We start from the raw sequence: 26,588 nt of genomic DNA on the forward strand, positions 1-26,588 counted from the left end.
TATAGAGACTGCACAGTGCTGTAATATAGTATGTATAGAGACTGCACAGTGCTGTAATATAGTATGTATAGAGACTGCACAGTGCTGTAATATAGTATGTATAGCGACTGCACAGTGCTGTAATATAGTATGTATAGAGACTGCACAGTGCTGTAATATAGTATGTATAGAGGCTGCACAGTGCTGTAATATAGTATGTATAGAGGCTGCACAGTGCTGTAATATAGTATGTATAGAGACTACACAGTGCTGTAATATAGTATGTATAGAGAACGTACAGTGCTGTAATATATTATGTATAGAGACTGTACAGTGCTGTAATATATTATGTATAGAGACTGTACAGTGCTGTAATATAGTATGTATAGAGAATGTACAGTGCTGTAATATAGTATGTATAGAGGCTGCACAGTGCTGTAATATAGTATGTATAGAAACTACACAGTGCTGTAATATAGTATGTATAGAGGCTGCACAGTGCTGTAATATAGTATGTATAGAGACTGTACAGTGCTGTAATATAGTATGTATAGAGACTGTACAGTGCTGTAATATAGTATGTATAGAGACTGAACAGTGCTGTAATATAGTATGTATAGAGACTGCACAGTGCTGTAATATAGTATGTATAGAGACTGTACAGTGCTGTAATATAGTATGTATAGAGACTGAACAGTGCTGTAATATAGTATGTATAGAGACTGCACAGTGCTGTAATATAGTATGTATACAGACTGAACAGTGCTGTAATATAGTATGTATAGAGAATGCACAGTGCTGTAATATAGTATGTATAGAGACTGCACAGTGCTGTAATATAGTATGTATAGAGACTGCACAGTGCTGTAATATAGTATGTATAGAGACTGCACAGTGCTGTAATATAGTATATATAGAGGCTGCACAGTGCTGTAATATAGTATGTATAGAGACTGCACAGTGCTGTAATATAGTATGTGTAGAGGCTGCACAGTGCTGTAATATAGTATGTATAGCGACTGCACAGTGCTGTAATATAGTATGTATAGAGACTGCACAGTGCTGTAATATAGTATGTATAGAGACTGCACAGCACTGTAATATAGTATGTATAGAGACTGCACAGTGCTGTAATATAGTATGTATAGAGGCTGCACAGTGCTGTAATATAGTATGTATACAGACTGTACAGTGCTGTAATATAGTATGTATAGAGGCTGCACAGTGCTGTAATATAGTATGTATAGAGACTGCACAGTGCTGTAATATAGTATGTATAGAGACTGCACAGTGCTGTAATATAGTATGTATAGAAACTACACAGTGCTGTAATATAGTATGTATAGAGACTGCACAGTGCTGTAATATAGTATATATAGAGGCTGCACAGTGCTGTAATATAGTATGTATAGAGACTGCACAGTGCTGTAATATAGTATGTGTAGAGGCTGCACAGTGCTGTAATATAGTATGTATAGCGACTGCACAGTGCTGTAATATAGTATGTATAGAGACTGCACAGTGCTGTAATATAGTATGTATAGAGACTGCACAGCACTGTAATATAGTATGTATAGAGACTGCACAGTGCTGTAATATAGTATGTATAGTGACTGCACAGTGCTGTAACATAGTATGTATAGAGACTGCACAGTGCTGTAATATAGTATGTATAGAGACTGTACAGTGCTGTAATATAGTATGTATAGAGACTGCACAGTGCTGTAATATAGTATGTGTAGAGGCTGCACAGTGCTGTAATATAGTATGTATAGAGAATGCACAGTGCTGTAATATAGTATGTATAGAGACTGCACAGTGCTGTAATATAGTATGTATAGAGACTGCACAGTGCTGTAATATAGTATGTATAGAGGCTGCACAGTGCTGGAATATGGTATGTATAGAGAATGCACAGTGCTGTAATATAGTATGTATAGTGACTGCACAGTGCTGTAATATAGTATGTATAGAGGCTGCACAGTGCTGTAATATAGTATGTATAGAGACTGCACAGTGCTGTAATATAGTATGTATAGAGGCTGCACAGTGCTGTAATATAGTATGTATAGAGACTGCACAGTGCTGTAATATAGTATGTATAGAGGCTGCACAGTGCTGTAATATAGTATGTATAGAGGCTGCACAGTGCTGTAATATAGTATGTATAGAGACTGCACAGTGCTGTAATATAGTATGTATAGAGACTGCACAGTGCTGTAATATAGTATGTATAGAGGCTGCACAGTGCTGTAATATAGTATGTATAGAGGCTACACAGTGCTGTAATATAGTATGTATAGAGGCTGCACAGTGCTGTAATATAGTATGTATAGAGGCTGCACAGTGCTGTAATATAGTATGTATAGAGACTGCACAGTGCTGTAATATAGTATGTATAGAGGCTGCACAGTGCTGTAATATAGTATGTATAGAGGCTGCACAGTGCTGTAATATAGTATGTATAGAGACTGCACAGTGCTGTAATATAGTATGTATAGAGGCTGCACAGTGCTGTAATATAGTATGTATAGAGACTGCACAGTGCTGTAATATAGTATGTATAGAGGCTGCACAGTGCTGTAATATAGTATGTATAGAGGCTGCACAGTGCTGTAATATAGTATGTATAGAGGCTACACAGTGCTGTAATATAGTATGTATAGAGACTGCACAGTGCTGTAATATAGTATGTATAGAGGCTGCACAGTGCTGTAATATAGTATGTATAGAGACTGCACAGTGCTGTAATATAGTATGTATAGAGGCTGCACAGTGCTGTAATATAGTATGTATAGAGACTGCACAGTGCTGTAATATAGTATGTATAGAGGCTGCACAGTGCTGTAATATAGTATGTATAGAGGCTGCACAGTGCTGTAATATAGTATGTATAGAGACTGCACAGTGCTGTAATATAGTATGTATAGAGACTGCACAGTGCTGTAATATAGTATGTATAGAGGCTGCACAGTGCTGTAATATAGTATGTATAGAGGCTGCACAGTGCTGTAATATAGTATGTATAGAGGCTACACAGTGCTGTAATATAGTATGTATAGAGACTGCACAGTGCTGTAATATAGTATGTATAGAGACTGTACAGTGCTGTAATATAGTATGTATAGAGACTGCACAGTGCTGTAATATAGTATGTATAGAGACTGCACAGTGCTGTAATATAGTATGTATAGAGACTGCACAGTGCTGTAATATAGTATGTATAGAGACTGCACAGTGCTGTAATATAGTATGTATAGAGGCTACACAGTGCTGTAATATAGTATGTATAGAGACTGCACAGTGCTGTAATATAGTATGTATAGAGACTACACAGTGCTGTAATATAGTATGTATAGAGGCTGCACAGCGCTGTAATATAGTATGTTTAGAGGAAGCACAGTGCTGTAATATAGTATGTATAGAGAATGCACAGTGCTGTAATATAGTAAGTTTAGAGGAAGCACAGTGCTGTAATATAGTATGTATAGAGAATGTACAGTGCTGTAATATAGTATGTATAGAGACTGCACAGTGATGTAATATAGTATGTATAGAGACTGCACAGTGCTGTAATATAGTATGTATAGAGACTGTACAGTGCTGTAATATAGTATGTATAGAGAATGCACAGTGCTGTAATATAGTATGTATAGAGACTGCACAGTGCTGTAATATAGTATGTATAGAGAATGTACAGTGCTGTAATATAGTATGTATAGAGACTACACAGTGCTGTAATATAGTATGTATAGAGGCTACACAGTGCTGTAATATAGTATGTATAGAGACTGCACAGTGCTGTAATATAGTATGTATAGAGACTGCACAGTGCTGTAATATAGTATGTATAGAGGCTGTACAGTGCTGTAATATAGTATGTATAGAGACTGCACAGCGCTGTAATATAGTATGTATAGAGGCTGCACAGTGCTGTAATATAGTAAGTATAGAGACTGCACAGTGCTGTAATATAGTATGTATAGAGACTACACAGTGCTGTAATATAGTATGTATAGAGACTGCACAGCGCTGTAATATAGTATGTTTAGAGGAAGCACAGTGCTGTAATATAGTATGTATAGAGACTGCACAGCGCTGTAATATAGTATGTTTAGAGGAAGCACAGTGCTGTAATATAGTATGTATAGAGAATGTACAGTGCTGTAATATAGTATGTATAGAGACTGCACAGTGCTGTAATATAGTATGTATAGAGAATGTACAGTGCTGTAATATAGTATGTATAGAGACTGCACAGTGCTGTAATATAGTATGTATAGAGACTGTACAGTGCTGTAATATAGTATGTATAGAGAATGCACAGTGCTGTAATATAGTATGTATAGAGGCTGCACAGTGCTGTAATATAGTATGTATAGAGACTACACAGTGCTGTAATATAGTATGTATAGAGACTGCACAGTGCTGTAATATAGTATGTATAGAGACTGCACAGTGCTGTAATATAGTATGTATAGAGAATGTACAGTGCTGTAATATAGTATGTATAGAGACTACACAGTGCTGTAATATAGTATGTATAGAGGCTACACAGTGCTGTAATATAGTATGTATAGAGACTGCACAGCGCTGTAATATAGTATGTATAGAGACTGCACAGTGCTGTAATATAGTATGTATAGAGGCTGCACAGTGCTGTAATATAGTATGTATAGAGACTGCACAGTGCTGTAATATAGTATGTATAGAGACTGCACAGTGCTGTAATATAGTATGTATAGAGGCTGCACAGTGCTGTAATATAGTATGTATAGAGACTGCACAGTTCTGTAATATAGTATGTATAGAGACTACACAGTGCTGTAATATAGTATGTATAGAGACTGCACAGCGCTGTAATATAGTATGTATAGAGGCTGCACAGTGCTGTAATATAGTATGTATAGAGACTGCACAGTGCTGTAATATAGTATGTATAGAGACTACACAGTGCTGTAATATAGTATGTATAGAGACTGCACAGTGCTGTAATATAGTATGTATAGAGACTGCACAGTGCTGTAGTATAGAATGTATAGAGACTGCACAGCGCTGTAATATAGTATTTATAGAGACTGCACAGCGCTGTAATATAGTATGTATAGAGACTGTACAGTGCTGTAATATAGTATGTATAGAGACTGCACAGTGCTGTAATATAGTATGTATAGAGACTGCACAGTGCTGTAATATAGTATGTATAGAGGCTGCACAGTGCTGTAATATAGTATGTATAGAGGCTGTACAGTGCAGTAATATAGTATGTATAGAGACTGTACAGTGATGTAATATAGTATGTATAGAGGCTGCACAGTGATGTAATATAGTATGTATAGAGGCTGCACAGTGCTGTAATATAGTATGTATAGAGACTGTACAGTGCTGTAATATAGTATGTATAGAGACTGTACAGCGCTGTAATATAGTATGTATAGAGACTGCACAGCGCTGTAATATAGTATGTATAGAGACTGCACAGTGCTGTAATATAGTAAGTTTAGAGGAAGCACAGTGCTGTAATATAGTATGTATAGAGAATGCACAGTGCTGTAATATAGTATGTATAGAGAATGCACAGTGCTGTAATATAGGATGTATAGAGACTGCACAGTGCTGTAATATAGTATGTATAGAGGCTGCACAGTGCTGTAATATAGTATGTATAGAGACTGTACAGTGCTGTAATATAGTATGTATAGAGACTGCACAGCGCTGTAATATAGTATGTATAGAGGCTGTACAGTGCTGTAATATAGTATGTATAGAGACTACACAGTGCTGTAATATAGTATGTATAGAGACTGCACAGTGCTGTAATATAGTATGTATAGAGGCTGTACAGTGCTGTAATATAGTATGTATAGAGACTACACAGTGCTGTAATATAGTATGTATAGAGGCTGTACAGTGCTGTAATATAGTATGTATAGAGGCTGTACAGTGCTGTAATATAGTATGTATAGAGACTACACAGTGCTGTAATATAGTATGTATAGAGGCTGTACAGTGCTGTAATATAGTATGTATAGAGACTGCACAGTGCTGTAATATAGTATGTATAGAGGCTGCACAGTGCTGTAATATAGTATGTATAGAGACTGTACAGTGCTGTAATATAGTATGTATAGAGACTACACAGTGCTGTAATATAGTATGTATAGAGGCTGCACAGTGCTGGAATATGGTATGTATAGAGAATGCACAGTGCTGTAATATAGTATGTATAGTGACTGCACAGTGCTGTAATATAGTATGTATAGAGGCTGCACAGTGCTGTAATATAGTATGTATAGAGACTGCACAGTGCTGTAATATAGTATGTATAGAGGCTGCACAGTGCTGTAATATAGTATGTATAGAGACTGCACAGTGCTGTAATATAGTATGTATAGAGGCTGCACAGTGCTGTAATATAGTATGTATAGAGGCTGCACAGTGCTGTAATATAGTATGTATAGAGACTGCACAGTGCTGTAATATAGTATGTATAGAGACTGCACAGTGCTGTAATATAGTATGTATAGAGACTGCACAGTGCTGTAATATAGTATGTATAGAGGCTACACAGTGCTGTAATATAGTATGTATAGAGACTGCACAGTGCTGTAATATAGTATGTATAGAGACTGCACAGTGCTGTAATATAGTATGTATAGAGACTGCACAGTGCTGTAATATAGTATGTATAGAGACTGCACAGTGCTGTAATATAGTATGTATAGAGGCTACACAGTGCTGTAATATAGTATGTATAGAGACTGCACAGTGCTGTAATATAGTATGTATAGAGACTACACAGTGCTGTAATATAGTATGTATAGAGGCTGCACAGCGCTGTAATATAGTATGTTTAGAGGAAGCACAGTGCTGTAATATAGTATGTATAGAGAATGCACAGTGCTGTAATATAGTAAGTTTAGAGGAAGCACAGTGCTGTAATATAGTATGTATAGAGACTGCACAGTGCTGTAATATAGTATGTATAGAGACTGCACAGTGATGTAATATAGTATGTATAGAGACTGTACAGTGCTGTAATATAGTATGTATAGAGAATGCACAGTGCTGTAATATAGTATGTATAGAGACTGCACAGTGCTGTAATATAGTATGTATAGAGAATGTACAGTGCTGTAATATAGTATGTATAGAGACTACACAGTGCTGTAATATAGTATGTATAGAGGCTACACAGTGCTGTAATATAGTATGTATAGAGACTGCACAGCGCTGTAATATAGTATGTATAGAGGCTGCACAGTGCTGTAATATAGTATGTATAGAGACTGCACAGTGCTGTAATATAGTATGTATAGAGACTACACAGTGCTGTAATATAGTATGTATAGAGACTGCACAGCGCTGTAATATAGTATGTATAGAGACTGCACAGTGCTGTAATATAGTATGTATAGAGGCTGCACAGTGCTGTAATATAGTATGTATAGAGACTGCACAGTGCTGTAATATAGTATGTATAGAGAATGCACAGTGCTGTAATATAGTAAGTTTAGAGGAAGCACAGTGCTGTAATATAGTATGTATAGAGAATGTACAGTGCTGTAATATAGTATGTATAGAGACTGCACAGTGCTGTAATATAGTATGTATAGAGACTGTACAGTGCTGTAATATAGTATGTATAGAGAATGCACAGTGCTGTAATATAGTAAGTTTAGAGGAAGCACAGTGCTGTAATATAGTATGTATAGAGACTGTACAGTGCTGTAATATAGTATGTATAGAGAATGCACAGTGCTGTAATATAGTATGTATAGAGAATGCACAGTGCTGTAATATAGTAAGTTTAGAGGAAGCACAGTGCTGTAATATAGTATGTATAGAGACTGCACAGTGCTGTAATATAGTATGTATAGAGAATGCACAGTGCTGTAATATAGTAAGTTTAGAGGAAGCACAGTGCTGTAATATAGTATGTATAGAGAATGTACAGTGCTGTAATATAGTATGTATAGAGACTGCACAGTGCTGTAATATAGTATGTATAGAGACTGTACAGTGCTGTAATATAGTATGTATAGAGAATGCACAGTGCTGTAATATAGTATGTATAGAGGCTGCACAGTGCTGTAATATAGTATGTATAGAGACTACACAGTGCTGTAATATAGTATGTATAGAGACTGCACAGTGCTGTAATATAGTATGTATAGAGACTGCACAGTGCTGTAATATAGTATGTATAGAGAATGTACAGTGCTGTAATATAGTATGTATAGAGACTGCACAGTGCTGTAATATAGTATGTATAGAGACTGCACAGTGCTGTAATATAGTATGTATAGAGGCTGCACAGTGCTGTAATATAGTATGTATAGAGACTGCACAGTGCTGTAATATAGTATGTATAGAGGCTGCACAGTGCTGTAATATAGTATGTATAGAGAATGCACAGTGCTGTAATATAGTATGTATAGAGACTGCACAGTGCTGTAATATAGTATGTATAGAGACTGCACAGTGCTGTAATATAGTATGTATAGAGAATGCACAGTGCTGTAATATAGTATGTATAGAGACTGCACAGTGCTGTAATATAGAATCATAGAATCATAGAATGGTTGAGTTGGAAGGGACCTCCTGGGTCATCTGGTCCAACCCCCTGCTCAAAGCAGGATTCACTAGATCATCTCAGACAGATGTCTGTCCAGCCTCTGTTTGAAGACGTCCATTGAAGGGGAACTCACCACCTCTCGTGGCAGCCTGTTCCACTCATTAATCACCCTAACTGTCAAAAAGTTTTTTCTAATATCTAATCTGTGTCTCCTCCCATTTAGTTTCATCCCATTGCTTCTAGTCTTTCCTTGTGCAAATGAGAATAAAGATGATCCTTCTACAATGTGACAGCCCTTGACATATTTGTAGACAGCTATTAAGTCTCCTCTCAGTCTTCTTTTTTGCAAGCTAAACATTCCCAAATCCTGCAACCGTTCCTCATAGGACATGGTTTGCAGACCAGTCACCATTCTGGTCGCTCTTCTCTGAACTTGCTCCAGTTTGTCTATGTCTTTTTTAAAATGTGGTGCCCAAAACTGTACACAGTATTCCAGATGCGGTCTGACCAAAGAGGAGTAAAGACCGATAATGACTTCACGTGATCTAGACTGTATGCTTCTGTTAATACATCCCAGAATTGTATTTGCCTTTTTTGCTGCTGCATCACACTGTTGACTCATGTTTAGTCTATGATCTATTAGTATACCTAAGTCTTTTTCACATGTACTGTTGCTTAGCTCTATTCCTCCCATTCTGTATATGCTTTTTTCATTTTTATTGCCCAGATGTAGTACTTTGCATTTTTCCCTGTTAAAAACCATTCTGTTGGTTGCTGCCCACTATGTATAGTATGTATAGAGGCTGCACAGTGCTGTAATATAGTATGTATAGAGGCTCCACAGTGCTGTAATATAGTATGTATAGAGACTGTACAGTGCTGTAATATAGTATGTATAGAGACTGCACAGTGCTGTAATATAGTATGTATAGAGACTGCACAGTGCTGTAATATAGTATGTATAGAGACTGCACAGTGCTGTAATATAGTATGTATAGAGACTGCACAGTGCTGTAATATAGTATGTATAGAGACTGCACAGTGCTGTAATATAGTATGTATAGAGACTGCACAGTGCTGTAATATAGTATGTATAGAGACTGCACAGTGCTGTAATATAGTATGTATAGAGAATGCACAGTGCTGTAATATAGTATGTATAGAGAATGCACAGTGCTGTAATATAGTATGTATAGAGACTACACAGTGCTGTAATATAGTATGTATAGAGGCTGCACAGTGCTGTAATATAGTATGTATAGAGACTGCACAGTGCTGTAATATAGTATGTATAGAGACTGCACAGTGCTGTAATATAGTATGTATAGAGACTGCACAGTGCTGTAATATAGTATGTATAGAGACTGCACAGTGCTGTAATATAGTATGTATAGAGACTGTACAGTGCTGTAATATAGTATGTATAGAGACTGCACAGTGCTGTAATATAGTATGTATAGAGACTGCACAGTGCTGTAATATAGTATGTATAGAGACTGCACAGTGCTGTAATATAGTATGTATAGAGACTGCACAGTGCTGTAATATAGTATGTATAGAGACTGCACAGTGCTGTAATATAGTATGTATAGAGACTGCACAGTGCTGTAATATAGTATGTATAGTGACTGCACAGTGCTGTAATATAGTATGTATAGAGACTGCACAGTGCTGTAATATAGTATGTATAGAGACTGCACAGTGCTGTAATATAGTATGTATAGAGACTGCACAGTGCTGTAATATAGTATGTATAGAGGCTACACAGTGCTGTAATATAGTATGTATAGAGACTGCACAGTGCTGTAATATAGTATGTATAGAGAATGCCCAGCGCTGTAATATAGTATGTATAGAGACTACACAGTGCTGTAATATAGTATGTATAGAGACTGCACAGCGCTGTAATATAGTATGTATAGAGACTGCACAGCGCTGTAATATAGTATGTATAGAGACTGCACAGCGCTGTAATATTGTATGTATAGAGACTGCACAGTGCTGTAATATAGTATGTATAGAGACTGCACAGTGCTGTAATATAGTATGTATAGAGACTGCACAGTGCTGTAATATAGTATGTATAGAGACTGCACAGCGCTGTAATATAGTATGTATAGAGACTGCACAGTGCTGTAATATAGTATGTATAGAGACTACACAGTGCTGTAATATAGTATGTATAGAGGCTGCACAGTGCTGTAATATAGTATGTATATAGACTGCACAGTGCTGTAATATAGTATGTATAGAGACTGCACAGTGCTGTAATATAGTATGTATAGAGACTGCACAGTGCTGTAATATAGTATGTATAGAGGCTACACAGTGCTGTAATATAGTATGTATAGAGACTGCACAGTGCTGTAATATAGTATGTATAGAGACTGTACAGTGCTGTAATATAGTATGTATAGAGGCTGCACAGTGCTGTAATATAGTATGTATAGAGACTGCACAGTGCTGTAATATAGTATGTATAGAGACTGTACAGTGCTGTAATATAGTATGTATAGAGACTGTACAGTGCTGTAATATAGTATGTATAGAGACTGCACAGTGCTGTAATATAGTATGTATAGAGACTACACAGAGCTGTAATATAGTATGTATAGAGACTGCACAGTGCTGTAATATAGTATGTATAGAGACTGCACAGTGCTGTAATATAGTATGTATAGAGACTGCACAGTGCTGTAATATAGTATGTATAGAGACTGTACAGTGCTGTAATATAGTATGTATAGAGACTGCACAGTGTTGTAATATAGTATGTATAGAGACTGTACAGTGCAGTAATATAGTATGTATAGAGACTGCACAGTGCTGTAATATAGTATGTATAGAGACTGCACAGTGCTGTAATATAGTATGTATAGAGACTGCACAGTGCTGTAATATAGTATGTATAGAGACTACACAGTGCTGTAATATAGTATGTATAGAGACTGTACAGTGCAGTAATATAGTATGTATAGAGACTGCACAGTGCTGTAATATAGTATGTATAGAGACTGTACAGTGCAGTAATATAGTATGTATAGAGACTGCACAGTGCTGTAATATAGTATGTATAGAGACTGCACAGTGCTGTAATATAGTATGTATAGAGACTGCACAGTGCTGTAATATAGTATGTATAGAGGCTGCACAGTGCTGTAATATAGTATGTATAGAGACTGCACAGTGCTGTAATATAGTATGTATAGAGACTGTACAGTGCTGTAATATAGTATGTATAGAGACTGTACAGTGCTGTAATATAGTATGTATAGAGACTGCACAGTGCTGTAATATAGTATGTATAGAGACTGTACAGTGCAGTAATATAGTATGTATAGAGACTGCACAGTGCTGTAATATAGTATGTATAGAGACTGCACAGTGCTGTAATATAGTATGTATAGAGACTGTACAGTGCTGTAATATAGTATGTATAGAGGCTGCACAGTGCTGTAATATAGTATGTATAGAGAATGCACAGTGCTGTAATATAGTATGTATAGAGGCTGCACAGTGCTGTAATATAGTATGTATAGAGACTGCACAGTGCTGTAATATAGTATGTATAGAGAATGCACAGTGCTGTAATATAGTATGTATAGAGACTGCACAGTGCTGTAATATAGTATGTATAGAGAATGCACAGTGCTGTAATATAGTATGTATAGAGGCTGCACAGTGCTGTAATATAGTATGTATAGAGGCTCCACAGTGCTGTAATATAGTATGTATAGAGACTGTACAGTGCTGTAATATAGTATGTATAGAGACTGCACAGTGCTGTAATATAGTATGTATAGAGACTGCACAGTGCTGTAATATAGTATGTATAGAGACTGCACAGTGCTGTAATATAGTATGTATAGAGACTGCACAGTGCTGTAATATAGTATGTATAGAGACTGCACAGTGCTGTAATATAGTATGTATAGAGACTGCACAGTGCTGTAATATAGTATGTATAGAGACTGCACAGTGCTGTAATATAGTATGTATAGAGAATGCACAGTGCTGTAATATAGTATGTATAGAGGCTGCACAGTGCTGTAATATAGTATGTATAGAGACTGCACAGTGCTGTAATATAGTATGTATAGAGGCTGCACAGTGCTGTAATATAGTATGTATAGAGAATGCACAGTGCTGTAATATAGTATGTATAGAGACTACACAGTGCTGTAATATAGTATGTATAGAGGCTACACAGTGCTGTAATATAGTATGTATAGAGAATGCACAGTGCTGTAATATAGTATGTATAGAGGCTGCACAGTGCTGTAATATAGTATGTATAGAGAATGCACAGTGCTGTAATATAGTATGTATAGAGGCTGCACAGTGCTGTAATATAGTATGTATAGAGGCTGCACAGTGCTGTAATATAGTATGTATAGAGGCTGCACAGTGCTGTAATATAGTATGTGTAGAGGCTGCACAGTGCTGTAATATAGTATGTATAGAGACTGCACAGTGCTGTAATATAGTATGTATAGAGACTGCACAGTGCTGTAATATAGTATGTATAGAGACTGCACAGTGCTGTAATATAGTATGTATAGTGACTGCACAGTGCTGTAATATAGTATGTATAGAGACTGCACAGTGCTGTAATATAGTATGTATAGAGGCTGCACAGTGCTGTAATATAGTATGTATAGAGACTACACAGTGCTGTAATATAGTATGTATAGAGGCTGCACAGTGCTGTAATATAGTATGTATAGAGACTGCACAGTGCTGTAATATAGTATGTATAGAGACTGCACAGTGCTGTAATATAGTATGTATAGAGGCTGCACAGTGCTGTAATATAGTATGTATATAGACTGCACAGTGCTGTAATATAGTATGTATAGAGACTGCACAGTGCTGTAATATAGTATGTATAGAGGCTGCACAGTGTTGTAATATAGTATGTATAGAGACTGCACAGTGCTGTAATATAGTATGTATAGAGACTGCACAGTGCTGTAATATAGTATGTATAGAGACTGCACAGTGCTGTAATATAGTATGTATAGAGACTGTACAGTGCTGTAATATAGTATGTATAGAGACTGCACAGTGCTGTAATATAGTATGTATAGAGAATGCACAGTGCTGTAATATAGTATGTATAGAGACTGTACAGTGCTGTAATATAGTATGTATAGAGACTGCACAGTGCTGTAATATAGTATGTATAGAGAATGCACAGTGCTGTAATATAGTATGTATAGAGACTGCACAGTGCTGTAATATAGTATGTATAGAGACTACACAGTGCTGTAATATAGTATGTATAGAGACTGCACAGTGCTGTAATATAGTATGTATAGAGACTGCACAGTGCTGTAATATAGTATGTATAGAGAATGCACAGTGCTGTAATATAGTATGTATAGAGACTGCACAGTGCTGTAATATAGTATGTATAGAGACTACACAGTGCTGTAATATAGTATGTATAGAGACTACACAGTGCTGTAATATAGTATGTATAGAGACTACACAGTGCTGTAATATAGTATGTATAGAGAATGCACAGTGCTGTAATATAGTATGTATAGAGACTGCACAGTGCTGTAATATAGTATGTATAGAGAATGCACAGCGCTGTAATATAGTATGTATAGAGACTACACAGTGCTGTAATATAGTATGTATAGAGACTGCACAGTGCTGTAATATAGTATGTATAGAGACTGCACAGCGCTGTAATATAGTATGTATAGAGACTGCACAGTGCTGTAATATAGTATGTATAGAGACTGCACAGTGCTGTAATATAGTATGTATAGAGACTGCACAGTGCTGTAATATAGTATGTATAGAGACTGCACAGCGCTGTAATATAGTATGTATAGAGACTGCACAGTGCTGTAATATAGTATGTATAGAGACTGCACAGTGCTGTAATATAGTATGTATAGAGGCTGCACAGTGCTGTAATATAGTATGTATAGAGACTGCACAGTGCTGTAATATAGTATGTATAGAGACTGCACAGTGCTGTAATATAGTATGTATAGAGACTGCACAGTGCTGTAATATAGTATGTATAGAGACTGCACAGTGCTGTAATATAGTATGTATAGAGACTGCACAGTGCTGTAATATAGTATGTATAGAGGCTGCACAGTGCTGTAATATAGTATGTATAGAGACTGCACAGCGCTGTAATATAGTATGTATAGAGGCTGCACAGCGCTGTAATATAGTATGTATAGAGACTGCACAGCGCTGTAATATAGTATGTATAGAGACTGCACAGCGCTGTAATATAGTATGTATAGAGACTGCACAGCGCTGTAATATAGTATGTATAGAGACTGCACAGTGCTGTAATATAGTATGTATAGAGACTGCACAGTGTTGTAATATAGTATGTATAGAGACTGCACAGTGCTGTAATATAGTATGTATAGAGACTGCACAGTGCTGTAATATAGTATGTATAGAGACTGCACAGTGCTGTAATATAGTATGTATAGAGACTGCACAGTGCTGTAATATAGTATGTATAGAGGCTGCACAGTGCTGTAATATAGTATGTATAGAGACTGCACAGTGCTGTAATATAGTATGTATAGAGACTGCACAGTGCTGTAATATAGTATGTATAGAGACTGCAAAGTGCTGTAATATAGTATGTATAGAGAATGTACAGTGCTGTAATATAGTATGTATAGAGACTGCACAGTGCTGTAATATAGTATGTATAGAGGCTGCACAGTGCTGTAATATAGTATGTATAGAGGCTGCACAGTGCTGTAATATAGTATGTATAGAGACTGTACAGTGCTGTAATATAGTATGTATAGAGGCTGCACAGTGCTGTAATATAGTATGTATAGAGACTGCACAGTGCTGTAATATAGTATGTATAGAGACTGCACAGTGCTGTAATATAGTATGTATAGAGACTGCACAGTGCTGTAATATAGTATGTATAGAGACTGCACAGTGCTGTAATATAGTATGTATAGAGACTGCACAGTGCTGTAATATAGTATGTATAGAGGCTGCACAGTGCTGTAATATAGTATGTATAGAGACTGCACAGCGCTGTAATATAGTATGTATAGAGGCTGCACAGCGCTGTAATATAGTATGTATAGAGACTGCACAGCGCTGTAATATAGTATGTATAGAGACTGCACAGCGCTGTAATATAGTATGTATAGAGACTGCACAGTGCTGTAATATAGTATGTATAGAGACTGCACAGCGCTGTAATATAGTATGTATAGAGGCTGCACAGTGCTGTAATATAGTATGTATAGAGGCTGCACAGTGCTGTAATATAGTATGTATAGAGGCTGCACAGTGCTGTAATATAGTATGTATAGAGACTGCACAGTGCTGTAATATAGTATGTATAGAGGCTGCACAGTGCTGTAATATAGTATGTATAGAGACTGCACAGTGCTGTAATATAGTATGTATGGAGACTGCACAGTGCTGTAATATAGTATGTATAGAGAATGCACAGTGCTGTAATATAGTATGTATAGAGGCTGCACAGTGCTGTAATATAGTATGTATAGACTGTACAGTGCTGTAATATAGTATGTATAGAGACTGCACAGTGCTGTAATATAGTATGTATAGAGAATACACAGTGCTGTAATATAGTATGTATAGAGACTGCACAGTGCTGTAATATAGTATGTATAGAGACTACACAGTGCTGTAATATAGTATGTATAGAGACTGCACAGCGCTGTAATATAGTATGTATAGAGACTGCACAGTGCTGTAATATAGTATGTATAGAGACTGCACAGTGCTGTAATATAGTATGGAGACTGCACAGTGCTGTAATATAGTATGTATAGAGACTGCACAGTGCTGTAATATAGTATGTATAGAGACTGCACAGTGCTGTAATATAGTATGTATAGAGACTGCACAGTGCTGTAATATAGTATGTATAGAGACTGCACAGTGCTGTAATATAGTATGTATAGAGACTGCACAGTGCTGTAATATAGTATGTATAGAGGCTGCACAGTGCTGTAATATAGTATGTATAGAGACTGCACAGCGCTGTAATATAGTATGTATAGAGACTGCACAGTGCTGTAATATAGTATGTATAGAGAATGCACAGTGCTGTAATATAGTATGTATAGAGGCTGCACAGTGCTGTAATATAGTATGTATAGAGACTACACAGTGCTGTAATATAGTATGTATAGAGAATGCACAGTGCTGTAATATAGTATGTATAGAGACTGCACAGTGCTGTAATATAGTATGTATAGAGGCTGCACAGTGCTGTAATATAGTATGTATAGAGACTGCACAGTGCTGTAATATAGTATGTATAGAGACTGCACAGTGATGTAATATAGTATGTATAGAGAATACACAGTGCTGTAATATAGTATGTATAGAGACTGCACAGTGCTGTAATATAGTATGTATAGAGACTGCACAGTGCTGTAATATAGTATGTATAGAGACTGCACAGTGCTGTAATATAGTATGTATAGAGACTGCACAGTGCTGTAATATAGTATGTATAGAGGCTGCACAGTGCTGTAATATAGTATGTATAGAGACTGCACAGTGCTGTAATATAGTATGTATAGAGACTGCACAGTGCTGTAATATAGTATGTATAGAGACTGCACAGTGCTGTAATATAGTATGTATAGAGACTGCACAGTGCTGTAATATAGTATGTATAGAGACTGCACAGTGCTGTAATATAGTATGTATAGAGACTGCACAGTGCTGTAATATAGTATGTATAGAGACTGCACAGTGCTGTAATATAGTATGTATAGAGACTGCACAGTGCTGTAATATAGTATGTATAGAGACTGTACAGTGCTGTAATATAGTATGTATAGAGAATGCACAGTGCTGTAATATAGTATGTATAGAAGCTGCACAGTGCTGTAATATAGTATGTATAGAGACTGCACAGTGCTGTAATATAGTATGTATAGAGGCTGCACAGTGCTGTAATATAGTATGTATAGAGACTACACAGTGCTGTAATATAGTATGTATAGAGAATGCACAGTGCTGTAATATAGTATGTATAGAGACTGCACAGTGCTGTAATATAGTATGTATAGAGACTGCACAGTGCTGTAATATAGTATGTATAGAGACTGCACAGTGCTGTAATATAGTATGTATAGAGGCTGCACAGTGCTGTAATATAGTATGTATAGAGACTACACAGTGCTGTAATATAGTATGTATAGACTGCACAGTGCTGTAATATAGTATGTATAGAGACTGCACAGTGCTGTAATATAGTATGTATAGAGACTGCACAGTGATGTAATATAGTATGTATAGAGAATACACAGTGCTGTAATATAGTATGTATAGAGACTGCACAGTGCTGTAATATAGTATGTATAGAGACTGCACAGTGCTGTAATATAGTATGTATAGAGACTGCACAGTGCTGTAATATAGTATGTATAGAGACTGCACAGTGCTGTAATATAGTATGTATAGAGGCTGCACAGTGCTGTAATATAGTATGTATAGAGACTGCACAGTGCTGTAATATAGTATGTATAGAGACTGCACAGTGCTGTAATATAGTATGTATAGAGACTGCACAGTGCTGTAATATAGTATGTATAGAGACTGCACAGTGCTGTAATATAGTATGTATAGAGACTGCACAGTGCTGTAATATAGTATGTATAGAGACTGCACAGTGCTGTAATATAGTATGTATAGAGACTGCACAGTGCTGTAATATAGTATGTATAGAGACTGCACAGTGCAGTAATATAGTATGTATAGAGACTGCACAGCGCTGTAATATAGTATGTATAGAGACTGCACAGTGCTGTAATATAGTATGTATAGAGACTGCACAGCGCTGTAATATAGTATGTATAGAGACTGCACAGTGCTGTAATATAGTATGTATAGAGACTACACAGTGCTGTAATATAGTATGTATAGAGACTGCACAGTGCTGTAATATAGTATGTATAGAGACTGCACTGTGCTATAATATAGTATGTATAGAGGCTGTACAGTGCTGTAATATAGTATGTATAGAGACTGCACAGTGCTGTAATATAGTATGTATAGAGACTGTACAGTGCTGTAATATAGTATGTATAGAGACTGCACAGTGCTGTAATATAGTATGTATAGAGACTGCACAGTGCTGTAATATAGTATGTATAGAGACTGCACAGTGCTGTAATATAGTATGTATAGAGACTGCACAGTGCTGTAATATAGTATGTATAGAGACTGCACAGTGCTGTAATATAGTATGTATAGAGACTGCACAGTGCTGTAATATAGTATGTATAGAGACTGCACAGTGCTGTAATATAGTATGTATAGAGACTGCACAGTGCTGTAATATAGTATGTATAGAGACTGCACAGTGCAGTAATATAGTATGTATAGAGACTGCACAGCGCTGTAATATAGTATGTATAGAGACTGCACAGCGCTGTAATATAGTATGTATAGAGACTGCACAGCGCTGTAATATAGTATGTATAGAGACTGCACAGTGCTGTAATATAGTATGTATAGAGACTGTACAGTGCTGTAATATAGTATGTATAGGGGCTGTACAGTGCTGTAATATAGTATGTATAGAGACTGCACAGTGCTGTAATATAGTATGTATAGAGACTGCACAGTGCTGTAATATAGTATGTATAGAGACTGCACAGTGCTGTAATATAGTATGTATAGAGACTGCACAGTGCTGTAATATAGTATGTATAGAGGCTGCACAGTGCTGTAATATAGTATGTATAGAGACTGCACAGTGCTGTAATATAGTATGTATAGAGACTACACAGTGCTGTAATATAGTATGTATAGAGACTGCACAGTGCTGTAATATAGTATGTATAGAGACTGCACTGTGCTATAATATAGTATGTATAGAGGCTGCACAGTGCTGTAATATAGTATGTATAGAGACTGCACAGTGCTGTAATATAGTATGTATAGAGACTGTACAGTGCTGTAATATAGTATGTATAGAGACTGCACAGTGCTGTAATATAGTATGTATAGAGGCTGCACAGTGCTGTAATATAGTATGTATAGAGACTGCACAGTGCTGTAATATAGTATGTATAGAGGCTGCACAGTGCTGTAATATAGTATGTATAGAGACTGTACAGTGCTGTAATATAGTATGTATAGAAACTGCACAGTGCTGTAATATAGTATGTATAGAGGCTGCACAGTGCTGTAATATAGTATGTATAGAGACTGTACAGTGCTGTAATATAGTATGTATAGAGGCTGCACAGTGCTGTAATATAGTATGTATAGAGACTGCACAGTGCTGTAATATAGTATGTATAGAGACTGCACAGCGCTGTAATATAGTATGTATAGAGACTGCACAGTGCTGTAATATAGTATGTATAGAGGCTGCACAGTGCTGTAATATAGTATGTATAGAGACTGTACAGTGCTGTAATATAGTATGTATAGAGACTGCACAGTGCTGTAATATAGTATGTATAGAGACTGTACAGTGCTGTAATATAGTATGTATAGAGACTGTACAGTGCTGTAATATAGTATGTATAGAGACTGCACAGTGCTGTAATATAGTATGTATAGAGGCTGCACAGTGCTGTAATATAGTATGTATAGAGACTGCACAGTGCTGTAATATAGTATGTATAGAGAATGCACAGTGCTGTAATATAGTATGTATAGAGACTGCACAGTGCTGTAATATAGTATGTATAGAGAATGCACAGTGCTGTAATATAGTATGTATAGAGACTGCACAGTGCTGTAATATAGTATGTATAGAGACTGTACAGTGCTGTAATATAGTATGTATAGAGACTGCACAGTGCTGTAATATAGTATGTATAGAGGCTGCACAGTGCTGTAATATAGTATGTATAGAGACTGTACAGTGCTGTAATATAGTATGTATAGAGACTGCACAGTGCTGTAATATAGTATGTATAGAGGCTGCACAGTGCTGTAATATAGTATGTATAGAGACTGCACAGTGCTGTAATATAGTATGTATAGAGACTACACAGTGCTGTAATATAGTATGTATAGAGGCTGCACAGTGCTGTAATATAGTATGTATAGCGACTGCACAGCGCTGTAATATAGTATGTATAGAGACTGCACAGAGCTGTAATATAGTATGTATAGAGACTGCACAGTGCTGTAATATAGTATGTATAGAGGCTGTACAGTGCTGTAATATAGTATGTATAGAGACTGCACAGTGCTGTAATATAGTATGTATAGAGACTACACAGTGCTGTAATATAGTATGTATAGAGGCTGCACAGTGCTGTAATATAGTATGTATAGCGACTGCACAGTGCTGTAATAAGCGTAAAACCACGTGATGCCGGAGGAGAACACGTGCGCATTGTTTTGGGGCGTGTCTGAGGCTAAGGGCCGGACATGATAGCAGCAGTTGTGTGCGCGTGCTCGCTCCTCTCAGCTGGGAAGGAGGCGGTATAATGCGACGAGTGGTGTGTGGGGAGCGGCGCATTTCTATGACCCTCTGATCTCCCCTGACATTTCCCGGCCTGCTCTACCAGGCGCTCACCTTGCCGGCACAGCATTGTGTGGCTGATCAACGGTTCTGACTGCGGATTCCAACATGTCGCAGACAGCGATGTCTGAAACGTACGGTATGGAGGTGGGGCCTGGGGGCTGAGGACCTGTGACTGATGCCGTGTGTGAGGTGTAGTGCTGCCGGTGTTCTCCGCATTTGGGTGCAGAGATTGGGATAAGCTATGGAGACAGGTTCCTGCGTTTATGTAGAAATAGCTCTGTGTTATCGGTGCCACGTTCCCGGGGTGCGTGTGTGTGTTATCGGTGCCACGTTCCCTGGGTGCGTGTGTGTGTTATCGGTGCCACGTTCCCTGGGTGCGCGTGTGTGTTATCGGTGCCACGTTCCCGGGGTGCGTGTGTGTGTTATCGGTGCCACGTTCCCGGGGTGCTTGTGTGTGTTATCGGTGCCACGTTCCCGGGGTGCGTGTGTGTGTTATCGGTGCCACGTTCCCGGGGTGCGTGTGTGTGTTATCGGTGCCACGTTCCCGGGGTGCGTGTGTGTGTTATCGGTGCCACGTTCCCGGGGTGCTTGTGTGTGTGTTATCGGTGCCACGTTCCCGGGGTGCGTGTGTGTGTTATCGGTGCCACGTTCCCGGGGTGCTTGTGTGTGTGTGTTATCGGTGCCACGTTCCCGGGGTGCTTGTGTGTGTGTTATCGGTGCCACGTTCCCGGGGTGCTTGTGTGTGTGTTATCGGTGCCACGTTCCCGGGGTGCGTGTGTGTGTTATCGGTGCCACGTTCCCGGGGTGCGTGCGTGTGTGTGTTATCGGTGCCACGTTCCCGGGGTGCGTGTGTGTGTTATCGGTGCCACGTTCCCGGGGTGCGCTTGTGTTTGTGTGTGTGTTATCGGTGCCACGTTCCCGGGGTGCTTGTGTGTGTTATCGGTGCCACGTTCCCTGGGTGCGTGTGTGTGTTATCGGTGCCACGTTCCCTGGGTGCGTGCGTGTGTGTGTTATCGGTGCCACGTTCCCGGGGTGCGTGTGTGTGTTATCGGTGCCACGTTCCCGGGGTGCGCTTGTGTGTGTGTGTGTGTTATCGGTGCCACGTTCCCTGGGTGCTTGTGTGTGTTATCGGTGCCACGTTCCCTGGGTGCGTGTGTGTGTTATCGGTGCCACGTTCCCTGGGTGCGTGCGTGTGTGTGTTATCGGTGCCACGTTCCCTGGGTGCGTGTGTGTGTTATCGGTGCCACGTTCCCGGGGTGCTTGTGTGTGTGTTATCGGTGCCACGTTCCCGGGGTGCGTGTGTGTGTTATCGGTGCCACGTTCCCGGGGTGCGTGTGTGTGTTATCGGTGCCACGTTCCCGGGGTGCGCTTGTGTGTGTGTTATCGGTGCCACGTTCCCGGGGTGCTTGTGTGTGTGTTATCGGTGCCACGTTCCCGGGGTGCGTGTGTGTGTTATCGGTGCCACGTTCCCGGGGTGCGTGCGTGTGTGTGTTATCGGTGCCACGTTCCCGGGGTTTGTGTGTGTGTTATCGGTGCCACGTTCCCGGGGTGCGCTTGTGTTTGTGTGTGTGTTATCGGTGCCACGTTCCCGGGGTGCTTGTGTGTGTTATCGGTGCCACGTTCCCTGGGTGCGTGTGTGTGTTATCGGTGCCACGTTCCCTGGGTGCGTGCGTGTGTGTGTTATCGGTGCCACGTTCCCTGGGTGCGTGTGTGTGTTATCGGTGCCACGTTCCCTGGGTGCGTGCGTGTGTGTGTTATCGGTGCCACGTTCCCGGGGTGCGTGTGTGTGTTATCGGTGCCACGTTCCCGGGGTGCGCTTGTGTGTGTGTGTGTGTTATCGGTGCCACGTTCCCTGGGTGCTTGTGTGTGTTATCGGTGCCACGTTCCCTGGGTGCGTGTGTGTGTTATCGGTGCCACGTTCCCTGGGTGCGTGCGTGTGTGTGTTATCGGTGCCACGTTCCCTGGGTGCGTGTGTGTGTTATCGGTGCCACGTTCCCGGGGTGCTTGTGTGTGTGTTATCGGTGCCACGTTCCCGGGGTGCGTGTGTGTGTTATCGGTGCCACGTTCCCGGGGTGCGTGTGTGTGTTATCGGTGCCACGTTCCCGGGGTGCGCTTGTGTGTGTGTTATCGGTGCCACGTTCCCGGGGTGCTTGTGTGTGTGTTATCGGTGCCACGTTCCCGGGGTGCGTGTGTGTGTTATCGGTGCCACGTTCCCGGGGTGCGTGCGTGTGTGTGTTATCGGTGCCACGTTCCCGGGGTTTGTGTGTGTGTTATCGGTGCCACGTTCCCGGGGTGCGCTTGTGTTTGTGTGTGTGTTATCGGTGCCACGTTCCCGGGGTGCTTGTGTGTGTTATCGGTGCCACGTTCCCTGGGTGCGTGTGTGTGTTATCGGTGCCACGTTCCCTGGGTGCGTGCGTGTGTGTGTTATCGGTGCCACGTTCCCGGGGTGCGTGTGTGTGTTATCGGTGCCACGTTCCCTGGGTGCGTGTGTGTGTTATCGGTGCCACGTTCCCGGGGTGCGTGTGTGTGTTATCGGTGCCACGTTCCCGGGGTGCGCGTGTGTGTGTGTGTTATCGGTGCCACGTTCCCGGGGTGCGCTTGTGTGTGTGTGTTATCGGTGCCACGTTCCCTGGGTGCGTGTGTGTGTTATCGGTGCCACGTTCCCTGGGTGCGTGTGTGTGTTATCGGTGCCACGTTCCCTGGGTGCGTGTGTGTGTTATCGGTGCCACGTTCCCGGGGTGCTTGTGTGTGTGTTATCGGTGCCACGTTCCCGGGGTGCTTGTGTGTGTGTTATCGGTGCCACGTTCCCGGGGTGCGTGTGTGTGTGTTATCGGTGCCACGTTCCCGGGGTGCGTGTGTGTGTGTTATCGGTGCCACGTTCCCGGGGTGCGTGTGTGTGTGTTATCGGTGCCACGTTCCCTGGGTGCGTGTGTGTGTGTTATCGGTGCCACGTTCCCGGGGTGCGTGTGTGTGTGTTATCGGTGCCACGTTCCCGGGGTGCTTGTGTGTGTGTTATCGGTGCCACGTTCCCGGGGTGCTTGTGTGTGTGTTATCGGTGCCACGTTCCCGGGGTGCTTGTGTGTGTGTTATCGGTGCCACGTTCCCTGGGTGCGTGTGTGTGTGTTATCGGTGCCACGTTCCCGGGGTGCTTGTGTGTGTGTTATCGGTGCCACGTTCCCGGGGTGCTTGTGTGTGTGTTATCGGTGCCACGTTCCCGGGGTGCTTGTGTGTGTGTTATCGGTGCCACGTTCCCGGGGTGCTTGTGTGTGTTATCGGTGCCACGTTCCCGGGGTGCGTGTGTGTGTTATCGGTGCCACGTTCCCTGGGTGCGTGCGTGTGTTATCGGTGCCACGTTCCCGGGGTGCGCTTGTGTGTGTGTGTGTTATCGGTGCCACGTTCCCGGGGTGCGCGTGTGTGTGTGTTATCGGTGCCACGTTCCCGGGGTGCGTGTGTGTGTTATCGGTGCCACGTTCCCTGGGTGCGTGTGTGTGTTATCGGTGCCACGTTCCCTGGGTGCGTGTGTGTGTGTTATCGGTGCCACGTTCCCTGGGTGCGTGTGTGTGTGTTATCGGTGCCACGTTCCCTGGGTGCGTGTGTGTGTGTTATCGGTGCCACGTTCCCTGGGTGCGTGTGTGTGTGTTATCGGTGCCACGTTCCCGGGGTGCGCTTGTGTGTGTGTTATCGGTGCCACGTTCCCTGGGTGCGTGTGTGTGTTATCGGTGCCACGTTCCCTGGGTGCGTGTGTGTGTTATCGGTGCCACGTTCCCTGGGTGCGTGTGTGTGTTATCGGTGCCACGTTCCCTGGGTGCGTGTGTGTGTGTTATCGGTGCCACGTTCCCTGGGTGCGTGTGTGTGTGTTATCGGTGCCACGTTCCCGGGGTGCGCTTGTGTGTGTGTTATCGGTGCCACGTTCCCGGGGTGCGCTTGTGTGTGTGTTATCGGTGCCACGTTCCCGGGGTGCGCTTGTGTGTGTGTTATCGGTGCCACGTTCCCGGGGTGCGCTTGTGTGTGTGTTATCGGTGCCACGTTCCCGGGGTGCGCTTGTGTGTGTGTTATCGGTGCCACTTTCCCGGGGTGCGCTTGTGTGTTTGTGTTATCGGTGCCACGTTCCCGGGGTGCTTGTGTGTTTGTGTTATCGGTGCCACGTTCCCGGGGTGCTTGCGTGTGTGTGTTATCGGTGCCACGTTCCCGGGGTGCGTGTGTGTGTTATCGGTGCCACGTTCCCGGGGTGCGTGCGTGCGTGTGCCATCGGTGCCACGTTCCCGGGGTGCGTGCGTGCGTGCGTGTGTGTGTGTGCCATCGGTGCCACGTTCCCGGGGTGCGTGTGTGTGTGCGCCATCGGTGCCACGTTCCCGGGGGTGCGTGTGTGTGATATCTGTGCCACGTTCCCTGGGTGCGTGTGTGTGACTCAGTGCTGGGGTCCCCGCGGTGGCTGTTGGGTTGTGGGTGGGGTTATTCCCCGCGTCCCAACCAGCATTCACCGCGCACTTTCTCAATGAATGGGGAGAGGGATGGCTCGCGTGGATGCCGGGAGAGACAAAGTGGAATAATCCTGCCCACAACCCAGCAGCCACCGGTGGAACACGGAAGAGGGACCCCCGGCTGCAGCCTGGACTTGTCGTGACGTCAGCGCCGGCTGCAGCCGGGGGTCAAGTGATGCCTGTGAGCGGCCAGTGATAGCGCTGCTCACAGGCATCACGTGACCCTGTCTGCAGCCGGCTCTGACATCAAGTTTCTGCTGCAACCGGGCATGACTCAGTGACGTGCTCTCCGCTTTTGATGGGCTGTGGGCGGTGTTTCGTCGCTCTTCACAGCCCAGCATCCACCGCGCCCCACTCCCAATTAGTGAGGAGAGGGGAAGCGCGGTGAAACGCCGCCCGCAGCCCATCAAAAAGCAGGGAGTGCGCGTCACTGGGTCACGCCCGGCTGCAGCTGGAACTTGACGTGACCTCAGCGGATACCGACTGCAGCCGGGGGTCACGTGATGCCTGTGAGTGGTCAAGCAATAGCGTTGCTCACAGGCCAGAAGCTCAACACAAGGTATTTACAAAATAACTTATTTACACCATTTAAATACATTGGGGGTATTATCTATAGTAGTGGACAACCTCTTTAATAAACATCTAGTGCCACCTATATCACTGGCAGATTGGCAGTGAAACAGATCAGTCATCAGCACTGCCCATAGAGTAATATTGGTCCATGTGCTATCAGATAGCAGATCGGCTAGCACTCGTCTGATGTACACAGCGGTGTGAGCGAGTCCTTACAATCTCATCCACCTTGCTGCTGCAGATAGGGCTGTGGAGTCTGTGTCCATTTTGGGGGAGTCGGTATAAAATAGATCGACCCCAACTCCTAAAATATATAATAAATTGGATACAGTAGTTCAGTGCAGGATGTGCTGTAAATGTTTTCATAAGAATTTGGGAAAGTTCTGAAATGTCCTATGAGGCTATGTGCCCACGATGCAGAAATGCTCCTGATTTTTTCCTGAGCGTTTCTGCATCTCCCTGGCAGAAAAAAACG

The 26,588-nt window shown here is 41.3% G+C and overlaps 1 protein-coding gene across 4 annotated transcripts in view; it reads left to right on the forward strand.

Moving 5' to 3' along the window:
* Positions 1 to 20,940: 20,940 nt before the first annotated feature.
* Positions 20,941 to 26,588, forward strand: part of RAB4A (RAB4A, member RAS oncogene family) — a 108,188-nt gene continuing 102,540 nt past the window's right edge. For 2 of the 4 annotated variants that reach the window (XM_073671527.1, XM_073671529.1), the window contains exon 1: positions 20,942 to 21,195. In XM_073671527.1, coding sequence (XP_073527628.1) covers positions 21,165 to 21,195 — 31 coding nt within the window. In that variant the 5' untranslated portion in view covers positions 20,942 to 21,164. Of the gene's footprint in view, positions 21,196 to 26,588 lie in introns of all 4 variants that reach the window. The other 2 variants (XM_073671528.1, XM_073671530.1) reach the window with 2 other exon arrangements.

The sequence above is a fragment of the Phyllobates terribilis genome, unplaced genomic scaffold (genome assembly GCF_046119375.1).
Source record: "Phyllobates terribilis strain yellow unplaced genomic scaffold, ASM4611937v1 Scaffold_3__8_contigs__length_932513732, whole genome shotgun sequence".
NCBI classification, from domain to species: domain Eukaryota; kingdom Metazoa; phylum Chordata; class Amphibia; order Anura; family Dendrobatidae; genus Phyllobates; species Phyllobates terribilis.